The 13860-nt window shown below is 48.6% G+C and overlaps 1 protein-coding gene across 2 annotated transcripts; it reads right to left on the bottom strand.

Annotated features, from left to right (window-relative positions):
• Positions 1 to 934: 934 nt before the first annotated feature.
• Positions 935 to 13681, bottom strand: LOC143315937 (putative ribonuclease ZC3H12C). 2 transcript variants are annotated; one of them, XM_076723534.1, is made up of 6 exons: positions 13568 to 13681; positions 6069 to 6928; positions 5831 to 5970; positions 5512 to 5746; positions 5203 to 5309; positions 935 to 5024 (listed from the first exon to the last, which is right to left on the bottom strand). In XM_076723534.1, exons 2-6 carry the CDS (start codon positions 6857 to 6859, stop codon positions 3418 to 3420), a joined length of 2880 nt encoding a protein of 959 aa, XP_076579649.1. In that variant the 5' UTR covers positions 6860 to 6928; positions 13568 to 13681; the 3' UTR covers positions 935 to 3417. The 2 variants fall into 2 exon arrangements, with proteins under 2 accessions (XP_076579649.1, XP_076579650.1); XM_076723535.1 differs by lacking the exon at positions 13568 to 13681 and adding an exon at positions 10359 to 13070.
• Between the last annotated feature and the right edge of the window lie 179 nt (positions 13682 to 13860).

The raw sequence follows: 13860 nt of genomic DNA, 5'->3' as shown, positions 1-13860 counted from the left end.
CTGATGCAACGGCTTCAGTAGCTCAGTGGGTATCTCTCGCGCTTGGGAAGCACCTGCCTCAGTGAGGCAGAACCAGAACCTGGTTCGATACCCGGGGTTGCCGATGCCTGAAGCGGAGGGTGGGGGGTAACGGGAGGGGGCGTGTGCCCCCTGGGTAATTTGGAGAAGTGCAAGTAAGGGGTTATGCTGAAAAAAACAATATCCGGGTGACATTTTATTAATCTCATTAAATGATGTATTGGCTCATTGATAATGATTGGAGACGGCAGGTCAACCTCAAAGACATCCCATTATATGACTGAGTAAAATTACATATACAACTTCAAAGACATCACATATGACGGCAATGATAATAAATTTGGGTGGTGGGTGTTGGGGGGGGGGCGGCTATTGGCTGGCTACTCCAGTAACTAGGATACTATTCCAGTACTCTAGTATTTCATACTCCACTACTACTGTGGACAGTTTTTACCATTTACCATTACTATATTAAGTACAGTAGACAGCCATGAATCCAACTTTATAGGAGAAATACACAAATACATGTTTCTCTACATTTAGCAAGAATGTACTAGGGTACTTTTTTCAGATGAGTTTAGTTTGGTCGTCGTCATATGATATATCTCATGAAATGTGTATACTACATCACAGTATAGCAATAAAATAGATGCAATATATTTAAATATCATTCATCTACACCCCCCAATCAAGTGGATTAATAGAAAGCTTCATATCTCTTTGTGCTCCCATGTGGCAATTAAGTCTGGTTTACCTCTTTGTGATCCAGTAGTAGTTTGGGCTGCAGAATATCAAAATACATAAATATAAAATTCCAAAAATCTGCAAAAATCTTGTGTTTACACATTTACACATTACATTTGCACTTTTTATATTTAGTTATATTTTTAAGGATGAATCAACTTATTTCAAATAATACAGCGCTACATGTTTTATAGCAGTACTCTCTTTAATGAACAGTCACAATTACAGGTGAGAATGTTACAATACATAATAGATACAGTTATTGGCTGGCAAAATGCAAATGTAATTGGAAACAGGATTTTCAGTGACTACAATACTACTGTACAGCATTATAATATCTACAGCACAGAAATGGATTTATCATAATGGTTTCCGTTATCACTATCTATGGCCAAGTGCACTTCCAATGTTGGAGAAAAGTGGGGCGCATTCCTTTGGAGTAAATGTCAAGCCTCATAGAAAACAAGGTAACTCTCCCACTTGATTTCATAGTGAAAGGAGGGCGTGAACTCAATACTAACATATATGCAATAAAACATAAACAAGCAGAAAAAAAACAGCTGTGTATATAAGCCTAGCATCTAGCATCCTGTCACAGAACACACCTATGTACACAAATTAAACACAAGGAACCATGCAGAAACCAAAACAAATCAAAACATGCATAACAGTTAGCTGAACATAGTTCAGAGTATTGGATGTGTCATAAGCACAATGCCATGAAGAGGCATTACTTTGGGCCCACTCTCAGGCGCCACACTGACACACGGTGCCAGGAGGCCAGAGAGAAGGCGCTTCTTCAATACACACAAAGGTTCTCTCATCAACAGCACGTGTTATTGTACAACTACTCATTATTTGTACAACGTGACACGTTGGACACGAAAGAAACCAGTGGGTTTTATGTAGCTGATGAACTGTGTGACGAGCTCACTCTGTACTCTTAATTCCTTGGCGGCCATTTTGATCTGAATGTAGCGCAGACAGTATGCTAAACATCCTGAGTAGGTCAGGTCTGTAATAATACAAGGAAATGTTCGCATTAGCAAGTGACAGTTAAACATTATCTTTGTAGTTTATTTCAAGCTACCTCCCCGTAACACACTGGCTGTAAATTTCAATATTTTTCTATAATATCTTTAATCTCCACATTATGATCATACATCATACCTGCCAAGTATGATATTTTTAGTAGTGCTACACATGTTCAAAATGGCTGCCATGGTCTGTCCACTCAATTGTATGATTTAATAGAAACAATAGATTAGTTCATGGTAAAGCATCAATTTTCTATTATTTCTACTTCCTGAAGCTATAAAAACAACTTAAAATGAACTGACCCCAACCTCCCTGAAACACAGACTAATCCACGTCAGTTTTCAAACGGTAAACTGATAAACTAAAGGATATTTCTCACGCGTGATTTAATTGGAGCTCCTGTAGAAAATAAGCCAGCTTCAAACCCAAAAGCGCAGATAAAGAAGTTGTGACACCTAAACATAGTAGGCAGACAACTCCGACTCCTTTTTGTTTCATAACATATGTGAAATAATTGTCTCAAAGCAATTTCACACAAGATTAAAGATTGGAACGTAACTGTTGTCAATGCACTTCATCATATAGCAATACATCAAGAGTGTTTGATAAATACAGATCAACAAGTCCATGTACTGTATATAACATCAGCGACTTAGTTAATGATACAATTTGTATCAAACAAAGTTTTTCTCCGTCTAGCGTGGATTCAGCTGGGATCTGCTACAGACAACAGTAGACGCTGTTGGCCAAAAGCACAGCGGGGGAATCTGTTAAATATATTTACAATATGTACACGTTTGATGTTCTCTGTCTGTAGCAGATGCCAGAGTCGACCCAACATAAAGGGCCAGAGAGAGAGAGAGAGAGAGAGAGAGAAAGAGAGAGAGATGTCCCTTACTAAAACTAAGGTACACACGACAGGGTCACCCATCTCTACAGCTACAACTCTGACCAAAATACTGACGCCGTCTCAAATAAGACCACCATCTTATCTTAAAACCCCGCACGACACACACAAAGAGATTTATATGATATGATACACTGACCTCGATCCAGTAGTAGCTTGGAAACGTCATGTGATAACGGAGCACCAGACGGGGATTCGCCACAAAACTAATGAAGAGAATCACGTGGAAATATATGAAATGTATCTGTGATATTTTCTTTATAGTTACAAAGTAGAAAATCCCATCCATCTGGCGCTTTACACATGAAAGAAAAAATGTGTGTGCGTAGTCCCTACAAATCTGAGTCTGGAAATGATTAAACGGCATATTTGATGGGTGTGATACCAACAAAAGAAAGTGCCTTTTGAATCTTATGCATCTACATCTGAGTGCGAAAATATAATAAGCTACTAAATAAATAAAGAATAACTTGGCTAGAAACGTCTCCACAAGTCACACTTTGTGTCAAAGTCACAGATTTTGTCAAATGACTCGCTCTCCACAGTCGCTGCGTAGTGACCAGAGCTGGATTATCTTCAGCATTTTGTATCCTTTAAAACTTATGCATTGTCTCATTAATGTCATAAGAAAAGAAACACAGTTTGTGTTTTCCTGCTCCTACTCAGACTACATAACTGCTACTGTTCTACTGGGACGCTGTCCGTCATCCTCAGTAGCCTGTTTGGGCTTTCTCCGCAAGGATGGCGGCGGCCAGCTGCTGGGGGTCTGTGACGTGAGGGCTCCTGGACATCACCCGGCTCACCAGCTCTGAGGGGAAGATGTTGCACAGGTTGATGTACACTTTCTCCCTCACGTCCCCGTAACAGCCGTGTGCAGGGGATTCTGGGTGCTGCGACATGTAGGACGGAGGAGGGGCATGGGAGGGCACTGAAAGGTGAGCACTGTGAGGAGGGTACGGCGGGAGAGGAGTGCCTGATGGGTGAGGAGGGTGAGGCGAGTGGGCCGGAGGCGGGTGGTGGTTTAAGTAATGTGTTGGGGATGGGTGGAGAGCCGGGTGAGAAGAGTGGTGCTGAGCGTAGCCGTCCTGTGCCCAGGGAGGGGCATGCCAGGATGATTGGCGTGTGTCTGGCAGGCTCTGATAGGCAGACGGCTCGTACCTGGACGGCGGCAGTGCAGACTGCCTGTAGTATGTGTCCCAGCTGGGCAGAGCTTTCGTCCTGTGGTGATGGTGGGATGTGGAGAGGTGTTCATACAGATGTGAGTCTGACACGCTCTCTGCTCGGGTGGGGGCCAGGCAGCGGCCCAGAGGAGAGCCAGGGGGGTGAGGGTTGGCCTGGGGCAGAGAGTGGTAGTCGCCTGGGCAGCTGGAACGTGCAGCCAGTGGCTGATGCTGGAGGTGAGGGGGCAAGGGGTAGAGGGGGCGCTTTGGGGGAGCCTCTGGTGGAGGCTGCTCGTGGGCACAGCTCTGCCCACGTGCCACACTCAGGTGGTAGCTGTGTACCCCTGTATTAGATGCGTGGCTGTGTTGGATATTTGTGTAATCAGTGGGATGAAGGCCACAAAGTTCATGGTTTGATGCGGCATGATGGGGATACAGCCGGCTATGGGGATTAGCAAAATGGACGCTGTCTTCTAGTAAGGTGTCTGGGGGGCATCCGGGACACGGCCTCTCGCTGTACGAGTCACAGCTGCTACCACAACTCACGCTGCTTTCGCTGCCACATTCGGAGCCTGCTGAGCCCATGGAGCCCAGGCGCAGGTCTGTGTCATTGGGGAAGCGACAGTCTGGACTGCGTCTGGAGGAGAGGCTCAGGCCGGAGTAGGCACGCGTTACTGAGTAGTAGCTCAAATCTGGAGACTCACAGTGAGGGTAAAGGTCATGGCTGGGGGCTGGTAGACCATGTGGAGTCCCTGCTCTGGACTGTTGGTCCTGGGGTAGGCTAAGTCCAGATAGAGGGCCGCCTCCTGGTGCGGGGGACATGGTCATACTCCCGCTGCAACTACTGCTACTGCTGCTGCCACACATACCGCTCTTCTGGCTTTCCACCCTCCCTTTTGCCAGCAGCTTCTCCTCTGCGTCGCTGTACGACAGAGCTCGGATGCTGGGGTCTGACTGCCTTTTCGGAGCGCCTTTTTTTGCCTCAATGCTGCCAGCTGGCACACTGTGGCTCTTCACCAGCCCAGTGTCCCCCTGGTTTTTTGTGGTGACGCAGGTCTTGGCACTGGCACGCAGCTCATCAGCCACAGCACGCTGAGGCTGAGCGCCTCTTTCTGGGTGGTAGTACTTACACTTGTGGCCATAAGTGCACTTCTTTCCTGGAGCAAACAGACAGAAGGTCTCAGTTTTAATAGTACACAGCGTACTGTGCTGTAAGTCAATATGTGGCCTGCACAAAGACACAGATTTGCATTTGTTGATAATTTGCAATTAAATAGGTGAAAGAGGGTTAGCACTATATATATATATTTTTTTTTTTTACTGTACTGTTCTCACCGTATGGGCAAGGTTGTTTCTTCTGCTCAGGCATGACAGGTCTTTTCCTCAGGAAGTTGTCTAAGCTGGGGCCATGGCGGCCAAGAGGGTCATCTGGGGGCATGAATCTGAGAGGTGGAACAAACTAAGCTGTAATTCTCCTCACACACAGTGAAAATGTGACACCAAATGTCAGATGTGATGGAGTAATAGCTGGGAATGAGACACGAGAGGCGATCTGTGACTGAGAGCTCCATGAGGTAAAAATTAGAGGCATAAATGTCACAGTTCTTTGATTAAAACCATCCCTCATTAATCCAAAGCACTCACTTGTCATTGACAAAGGAATACATGAGCAGCCGCTCGTCGATGAACTTCTTCCACTCGGGTTTCTCATTAGCCAGGTCTCGGTAGTTATCGTTGGAGACAATGATGCCGTCTGACTCATAGGCCAGCTTGACAATGAAGCGGTCGTCATAGCAAACCACGCGCCGACCTTGGACACGGCGCGAAGGAGTGAAGACGAGGATCTTTTCCTTCTCTAGTCGACGCAAAATCTCCTGATCTGTGTAGGGGGAGTTGTGGTAAGGTTGAGAAAAATACTGTGCTTGAATAATCTTTATTGACTTTGTATGTGTGTTGCGCTAACCTGTTATAGGGGCATCGGGGCGGGACTGCTCTTTCCTCCACGCAGGCACAAATACTGTGATGTCATGATGGCCACGCTCGAGGAACCAATCCACAGCCAGCTGGATGCCCTGGCAGGAGAACACTTCCTTGTTGCCATGGCTGTAGGATATAATTAAGAGGCAGAAGGTAAAAGCAAATTAACATATTGGACATTTCACGACACGTCTCCATTAAAACTGTCCCCACAGGCTGCTCACCTCATGGCTACATTACTGCCATCCACCACAACAGGCCGCAGGTTGTCCTGGTCGCACAGAGAGTCTGAAGGACAGGGTGAGTCCGACCTCTGGCCATCCAGCAAATCAGAACAGCCGCAGGAGGAAGAGGAGGATGAAGACGATGAGGAAGAGGCTAACGATCCGGCTGGCTGCTCGCTGTCTGACTTGGTGCCCAGTTTGACCAGCTCTCCCAGTATGTCGTTGATGAGGGTGTCAGGGCCGAGCTTGGACAGCACCAGTCGCACGGTCTCCTCAGAGTAGCCCAGCTTCAGGGCAAACTCCAGCTTGGCCTGGTACTCCCTCCCGCCAGCCTCGGTCGCTGGCTCTGATGTGGATGGAGGCTCGGGTGGGTGCTTAGATGGGGAGCTGGGTGAAGGCTGGGCGGGGGGGTCATGTTCATGCTCTGATGAGAGTTCAGACGGGGGCTCAGGAGGACCCTCAGTCCCCAAGTCCACACACTGGGTCCGACAAAGCGGCTGGTGGGCGTTCTTACTGTGAGTTAACCCTCCATCTGGGTCGGGGCTGGCAGCGAGGGCGGCGCTGGAAGGCTGCGCCGGCTCGCGCTCTGCATCCGACCCAGCATTTTCCGCTGGCGGAGGGGAAATGGCGGCGCTGCTGTCGCTGGAGCTCTCCCCCTGCTCCTCCATAGCAGGGGGCCCGTCGGTGCCGCCAGCCTGCCGGTCAGCCCCTGCTACGTGGAGATACTCCAAATCCAGCCCCAGGTCGAGGATGTGGCCTGCTCCTGCCTCCACATGGTCCTTCTGGCCCATGGATCCGTCACAGACATCCAGCTCACGGGGCTGACTGCTGCCCTCTCACAAAGCTCGACTCATTGGTGCCTAAAGAAAGAGTCAGGAAGGAAGGAAGGAGTGAGTGTGACATTTTCCAACGTAATCAAATGAAATGAATTTTATTGTATATATTTTATGCTCATGTGTATGTTTAACCTGCTGCTGCTAAAACAAAAGAATTTCCCAAATTGGGATCAGTAAAGTCTAAGAAAATCTGCTGTTAAATGCTGAGATGACACTTTAAGAGTATGAAATGCCTGAGAAACACTTTGCATTCGGGCTGTATTGTTATATGAAAATTTAGAGTAAACACTGACTATTATTTTAGGAAAATCTGACTGTCCTCCTTTATTGTCATATGAAAATCTTCGCGACACTGGAAGGCTCTGAGCCCATGTTGTTTGTGCTGGCTCTGGCTGGCTGTCGCGGGCAGTTGGGGACTCAGCGAGGCCCAGACTGCCCGACACAAAGAGCCAATGGGGCCTCTCACCCTAATTAATGGACTCCCGCGTTTTTCTTTTTTTTTTTTGACTGGCCCCAGTGTGTTTTTATAGGGCCACGCCACACCACATTAATCTAAGGGGGAACAGAGGGTGAGCCGTTTAAAAGAAAAGACGTTAGGGCTGGGGCTGACGGACCCTCCCCCCTCTCATTCTACCTGGTAATTAAGGTCCATATGCTTCTTCCCACTGGGGTGGCAGAGTCACTCGTTTAAACACAGAGGGGCTCTGTAGCCAATCAACATATCGCATTCACACACCCAGGTCATGGGATCTGCTCGGGCTAATCTGATTGGTGTCAAAGGTTTAGCTGCCACAGATTACAAGGAGCACTTTGGAAAGTTAATCTGAGATCATGAAAGTGATATGAGGCCGTTGACTGAGTTTACGTGACATTTAGGCTCACTGACGTGGCTCCATCCAGCCGTACAAGGATCTCCATTTGACTGTGTTAAACTAAACAAACAGCCCTTTGCTGGTGATGTTTGAGAAACCCAACACATGTGAACTGACAGTGAGACGCTGCCTCCACAAGCCCACGTTATCTGGACGGAGCAGATGATGGAGGGGGAAATGACTTAAAGATGGTGGAGAGGGAGTGTGTGTGTGTGTGTGTGTGTGTGTGTGTGTGTGTGTGTGTGTGTGTGTGTGCGTGCGCGCGCGCATTTTATGAAAAAGGGCTGCCTAGCAACGCGGCTGAGCTACTGTTGCTAAGCTACAGCTGTTGAAAGCATTCTCCCTTCCCAAATGCCAAGACAGAGGCAGAGCTGGCGACTGCCTCACACACATGCACGCACACACATTACAAAAGGTCTGGTGTGGGGGAGGGAGGGGCTTAAGTGTGCCTCACTGGCAGCACACCCTGCCACCCAAGACAGCTACAGACCTGCAGGAGTGACGAGGACTGGGAGCGGGGTCTGACATCAGCCTGCCCAAGTACAAGCAGCACATCAGCGCGGTGCAAAAAACACAGTAACTGATGTACTACTACTACTACTACTACAATAAGGGTCAAGATGATTAAGTTTAACATCTTTAAATGGGTGCAATTACAGTATAATACTGAAAAGTTTGCAGAGAAGGAGCAAATTACAGCAGATCCCCACAATTAACTGGGATCTGCTGTCAGCAGGTGGGCTGTGTCTCAAGTCTGCTGATACGCATCTGATTAAGTGTCATAAAATTCAGTGTTTCCACTGTTCCACTCACAGCTGGGACCAAACACTTTCAAATGCTTTTCTACAGAAGGACACTGAGCTGAGGTATGTGAAATGGTTTTTTGAGGAGGAAAAAGCTGGATCAGATCATCCCTACGTAAAACATCAACACCACCGACTGAAAGGTGTGAACAGCACCAAGTATCTGAAACTAAAAGGTAACAACAAAGTACACAGTACTGAACCAATGCATGATGGGATACATTCACAGGCACAATAATGAAGCGCTAATGGGCTTTCAGGGGTGGAAAGTGTTTATCTGAAGCAGTGAGCCACACAGATCCTGACCCATCTCATCTAAGGATGCGACTCATGATTACATTCATCCTTTTTGATAAGATAATAACTATTAAAGTGACTGAAAATGAGCAAATACTCACATAACACTGGGAATAGACAGGCTGAAAGCATTTGGCAGATTATCACAAGCAGTCACAGGTTCTTCCTCACAGCAGTTGGAGCTGCTGTATGTCATCAATCTGATCCTGGTCCTGTTTTTTAACAGCAAAAATATGACCAGTGTGCTCGTCACCGTTAAAGCCTGTTAAATGTGTCATCTCATTAGAGTCTTTCACAGTTTGGGATTTTTAAAAAAAAAAGCCCTCCAGTGTGGTCCTCAATCTCAACGGACCAACGGCAGAGTGGGCCCCCATCACATCATCTCCGGACCTCCAAACGGAGCGGGTGCATCTTTCAAACATCAGCGGGCCAGATCCCACACAGCAGCACCGGGGCTTTGATGGCAGCAGTAATGAATATGTAACACGTCTTTACAGCGCTTTGTGTGTGGGAGCTTTGTGTGAAAAGTGTGTGTGCAGTGGGTGAGGGTTTTGGTTTGAAGGGGGGGGGGGGGGGTCTGGGAGGGGTGCGAGGAGGACTAGAGGGGGTTGTCTGGCTGTGTATCTCTGCATCTCTGCATGCTCAACACTGTGCAGAACTTTTAAAAAAGGGGGCTGTCCCGGGCTGAATAATCAGCCGTGTGTGTGTGTGTGTGTGTGTGTGTGTGTGGGTGGAGATGGCGCACCAGGCTTTCCCCACCAGCAGTGGGGGCAACAGATGTCGACTGAGTGGTACTCGCAACTGGTGTCTCCCCTTCTCTCTCTCTCTCACTCACTCACTCACCGAGGAGGTGGATGGGAAAGTTGCATTCACACACACTCATGCTTTCCACAGCCTAAGTCTTCAGTCAAAGCTGTACTTGCCTCCTCCGGCCTCATGTGACCCAGATCAGAAGAAGCTTGCTTTCCGTTTCCACCCCCTCAGAAATCCCACCAACAACAACAGCAGCCCCCCCCGCCGACCTTAAAACTTCATATCAAACTCAGACGACTGCAGTGAAACGGCTGCAGACTGAAGCAGAGTGTAGGCAGGTGGAGCACAGCTACAAACTCCAGTGAGGAGAAAGTCAGTTCAAACTGTCTCATCTCTTTTCTGCACTTTGTCTCATCAAAAACCATCATCACCAACCAGGACGGCACCTCCTCCTCCTCATTCTGAACTTCTCCACTCAGACCTATTTTAAACTCCAGTTCTTCAGGTAAGTATTCAGATAAGGTCAGCATGAAAGTGATTCATGATGCTGCAGCAGGTGACACTGCTACAGTACAGCTCAACAGTCCTAGTGTCAGTGAGGGAGGGGTAGTAAAAGCAGTTGCTTATTTAAAGAAAAATTAGCCACAATAAGGAGATTTAGTTGTTTAATAAGCTAAAAAGTTACATTTCTTGGCAAAGTCTGATTATAGGCAGCAAGTGGAGACTTACCAGGCTTTGAAGGATCAATAGGCAATGAAGAAAGAGAAGGAGATTAGCTCATTTCTGCATGTTTAAATCCTTGAAAAGCCAATTGGAAAAACAGGTGAAACAGAGAAAAATAAGTCCTAAAGTTCCCACAGCGGGTTCATCCGAGGCCGAGGTCCTCTGTCCTCACCACAGGTACAGCAGAGCATCCACCTCCAGCCCAACGCCTCCAACTGCCTTCCAGACCTCTATCTTTTTTCCACAGAAGCAGGCAAGTTGGACAATGAGTGGCAGAACAGATGGACCAACAATGTCTGCCATTCCCTCATTTAGAGTGGCTGCTTTTCCACCAATCAGAGCGGAGTGGCCTCACAATGAGGCGCAGAGACAAGGGGAGGAGGAGGAGGAGGAGGAGGAGGGGAGTGGCTGTAGGCAAATGCCTGCAACACCCAGTTTCCCCAAGGCACGCGTACTCAATGCGCACCGGCACACACACACACACACACACACACACACACACACACACACACACACACACACACACACACTCCTCAGTCTGAAAGGGCTTCCCCTGTGTGGCCGATGAATCAACGAGGGGTGGGCGGCCGAACAATGGGGCCACACAATGGGAGGCTGGGGAGGGCAGCTGCAGTGTGAGGGCCGGTGCTATTACGGCCCGGGGCAGCAATGGAGAACACCTGGCTACAGAGCACCACAGTCACTCTCCTCTCTTTGTCTCTGAGCGAAGGGTGGCGGTGGCGGCGGAGGGGGGGGTCGAAAGAGAAAGAAAAGACGGAGGCTGGCTGAAAGACGAGCGTGGCCTTTAAGAGAGTGCAAGAGGAAAGAGGAGAGTGTGGCTGGGCTGAAAGGGAAAAAGGACAAGTGTGGGGGGGCGAGGGACATCAAAAAGTTTTATGTCCCAGTGAGTATGAGGAGGGGACGTGTTCCTCATTGTTGCCGCACACTTAGGGCAGATGACTCGGAAGCACAAATCTTTGCCTTTCTGTCTTTTATGGGATGGCGGAGCCCGTGTGCAAACAACTGAGGCTCAACAAAGCAGAGCAACATCAAAATAACACAATGACATATCTGTGGTGAGACGTCTGCGCCGGCAGCACTGATGCAAAAACATACTCAAGATGTCGCACAGTCACACACGATACAAGACCGGGATGACTCCACAAAGAAGAGCTCATGTGCAAAATTGGGATTGCAGCCAACAGGAACTCTGTACTGAAGCAGAACACTGGAATATACACACAGCAAACCAGGAGGCAGCGTGGACGGGGCTGAAGAGGGAAGTGCAACAAGTGGGAAGCAGCAGACAGACAGTTTGACAGGACGAAGACGAGTTTGGCATCACTTGCTTATGCAAAAAAAAAAAAAAAAAAAGAGAAAAGCCTGGGAGGAAGCTAAATAAAATGCACCTAGAGCATGCACAGCAGCAGCTTCACATCAAACTAAATATTTGTGCTCTCTACACATCCCCAAGGCATCTTCTTTGTGAGAGCAAAGGACTCAGGATCCAAGCAAAACAGCTCAAGTGACTCTCGATGGCTGATCCTGCAACAGTCCAACACAAAGGCATCGTCTTTACCCTCACACGGGACAGAACAGCATCAGATCCTCACATCTGAGAAGCTCATCCTTCCCTCGGAGGGGAAATCCAGCAGCACAAAATAACGGCGTAACAACGAAGTGTTTTGCATAACCACTAAACGATGACTCAGCTGTCAAAATAGCTGCAGATTAATCGATTAATCAACAGATGATTCGTCGAATAACTGCTGCAGCTGTTGCAGGCGAAGCACCACAAAGCAGCTGCAGCTCCCACAGCAGAGGCCTCAAGTTTTAAAAACAGCGGAGGGAGACATGTCTGCCAAGAGAAATATTCATTCAGAGAGACGAGGACAAATATCCAGCAGAATTTATCTTGGCGGCCAGAAGTTAGTCTGCACCCAAAAGCAACATCACAGCAGCCCAGGCGTGTTTTCAGTGTGTGTTCTCACTCCACCCGCCAAATGAAATAAGTGTTCTGTCAGCTCGACGGGGAAACAAACGCCTGGTTCAATAAGAATGTGGCCTGAGTCAGCTCGCCCAGTCAGATAAGGGCGATGGGGGGGGGGCAGGCACGACAGCTGACCCGCTGCACAGCGTCCAAACTCTGCAGGCCATCTGTCGGAACAAACAGGTGTGTGCTGCTCCCAACTGCAGCAGCAACAGGATGCTCGCTGTGGACGCAGATAATGCTGCAGAGTTCAACAAAAAAAAAAAAAAAAACCCTCAGAGATAATCATCTTAAAACAACAAACACACTCACAGTGGAGAAGCTGGAACTAGATGTGATGTTTGGCATTTTGGTTTGAAACTTTAGGATCAGCAGAAGAGCTGCTGCAGCTTGAGCGCTGTTTGTCTGGACTATTCAGCATTAGACCAACAGGAGGAGGGCTGCTGATGACCTGTCTGACCCCAAGAGCAACCAAAGCCAGGACAGATTAGGATCTCACACACAGCTGCGTGCACACCACCTCTGCTGCAGCTCAGCCACATCTGAGCTGACTTCCTGATCTCTGCAAGTAACGGATGATTAAACCATGAGCGCACATAAGAGCCCTTCAAAGCTGCAAAGGGGACAGCAGCAGCCAGGTCTCCAGTCCACACCGAAAGACTCGGGGAAGACGGTCAGAAGTTGAAGGAGAGGATGAGATGAAAGACAGCTGCTCCCCCCCCCCCCCCCCCACCCTCTACCCCTCCCTGCCCATCAAGAGCTGCGAAGCCAAGCCTGATCCTCAGGGAGCCCCTTCCCACCATTGTGTGGCACAGACACAGCTGTCAGAGCACATTCAGATGAACAGCAGACAGGTGGAGGAAAAGACAGACCGAGTCCACATGACACCGTCAGGGTGCAGAGAGGCAGTGCAAGCTTGTGTTTTGCTCGGGCCTCCTTCGCTCCACAGCGCACAAACTCCATTTCCTCTCGCTTAAAAGCGTCTTCAGGCCGGATTTCGAGCCAAACGGAGGAAAGACAACACGGCAGCAGCCCCGTCCTCTGCCCACAGCAGAGCCTACAGTCTACGGAAACTATATTATGGCTGTTGGGGGAGCGCGCATGGGGCGTGCACGGTCACTGCAAACCAACACCGTCACGACCTCCCTGCAGCTTTCACCCACACCAACCTGCGGCTCCTCCAGCCTGCAGGTCCGCTCTGCTAACGCTGCACGCCGGGACTCACCTGGTCTGGGCCGCCGCTGGAGCCGCGCGATGAGCTTTGTGGCAAAACGAGCAAACGTTCCCGTCACATACTGGCGACGCAAAACATCCGGCTGGATTGCAGCGTGACCCAGCCAAAGCGCGTCAAGCTAAAGAGAGCGGCTAGGCGACTTCCGCGAATGGAGTTTCGAAATAAAAGCACGCGCGCCCTTCACTTGCGTTTTGAGACATTTTACGTGAGGAGATATGTGGCACATGATACCGACAGCTTAATTGTACGCTTTTAAGACATCTTACCTTCATTTTGATTACAAT

The sequence above is a fragment of the Chaetodon auriga genome, chromosome 23 (genome assembly GCF_051107435.1).
Source record: "Chaetodon auriga isolate fChaAug3 chromosome 23, fChaAug3.hap1, whole genome shotgun sequence".
Taxonomy (NCBI): domain Eukaryota; kingdom Metazoa; phylum Chordata; class Actinopteri; order Chaetodontiformes; family Chaetodontidae; genus Chaetodon; species Chaetodon auriga.
The sequence above is the reverse complement of the archived record's forward strand: the minus strand, read 5'-3'. Positions and strand labels throughout refer to the sequence as shown.

What these genes read in the sequence shown, in the direction of transcription:
- LOC143315937 (XM_076723534.1), bottom strand. Translation starts at nt 6,859, where the DNA reads ATGGGCCAGAAGGACCATGTGGAGGCAGGAGCAGGCCACATCCTCGAC. An exon ending in CCCCGATGCCCCTATAACAG is followed by an intron (nt 5,747 to 5,830) that starts GTTAGCGCAACA and finishes CCCCCTACACAG; the next exon opens with ATCAGGAGATTTTGCGTCGA. An exon ending in GAAACAACCTTGCCCATACG is followed by an intron (nt 5,025 to 5,202) that starts GTGAGAACAGTA and finishes TGTTTGCTCCAG; the next exon opens with GAAAGAAGTGCACTTATGGC.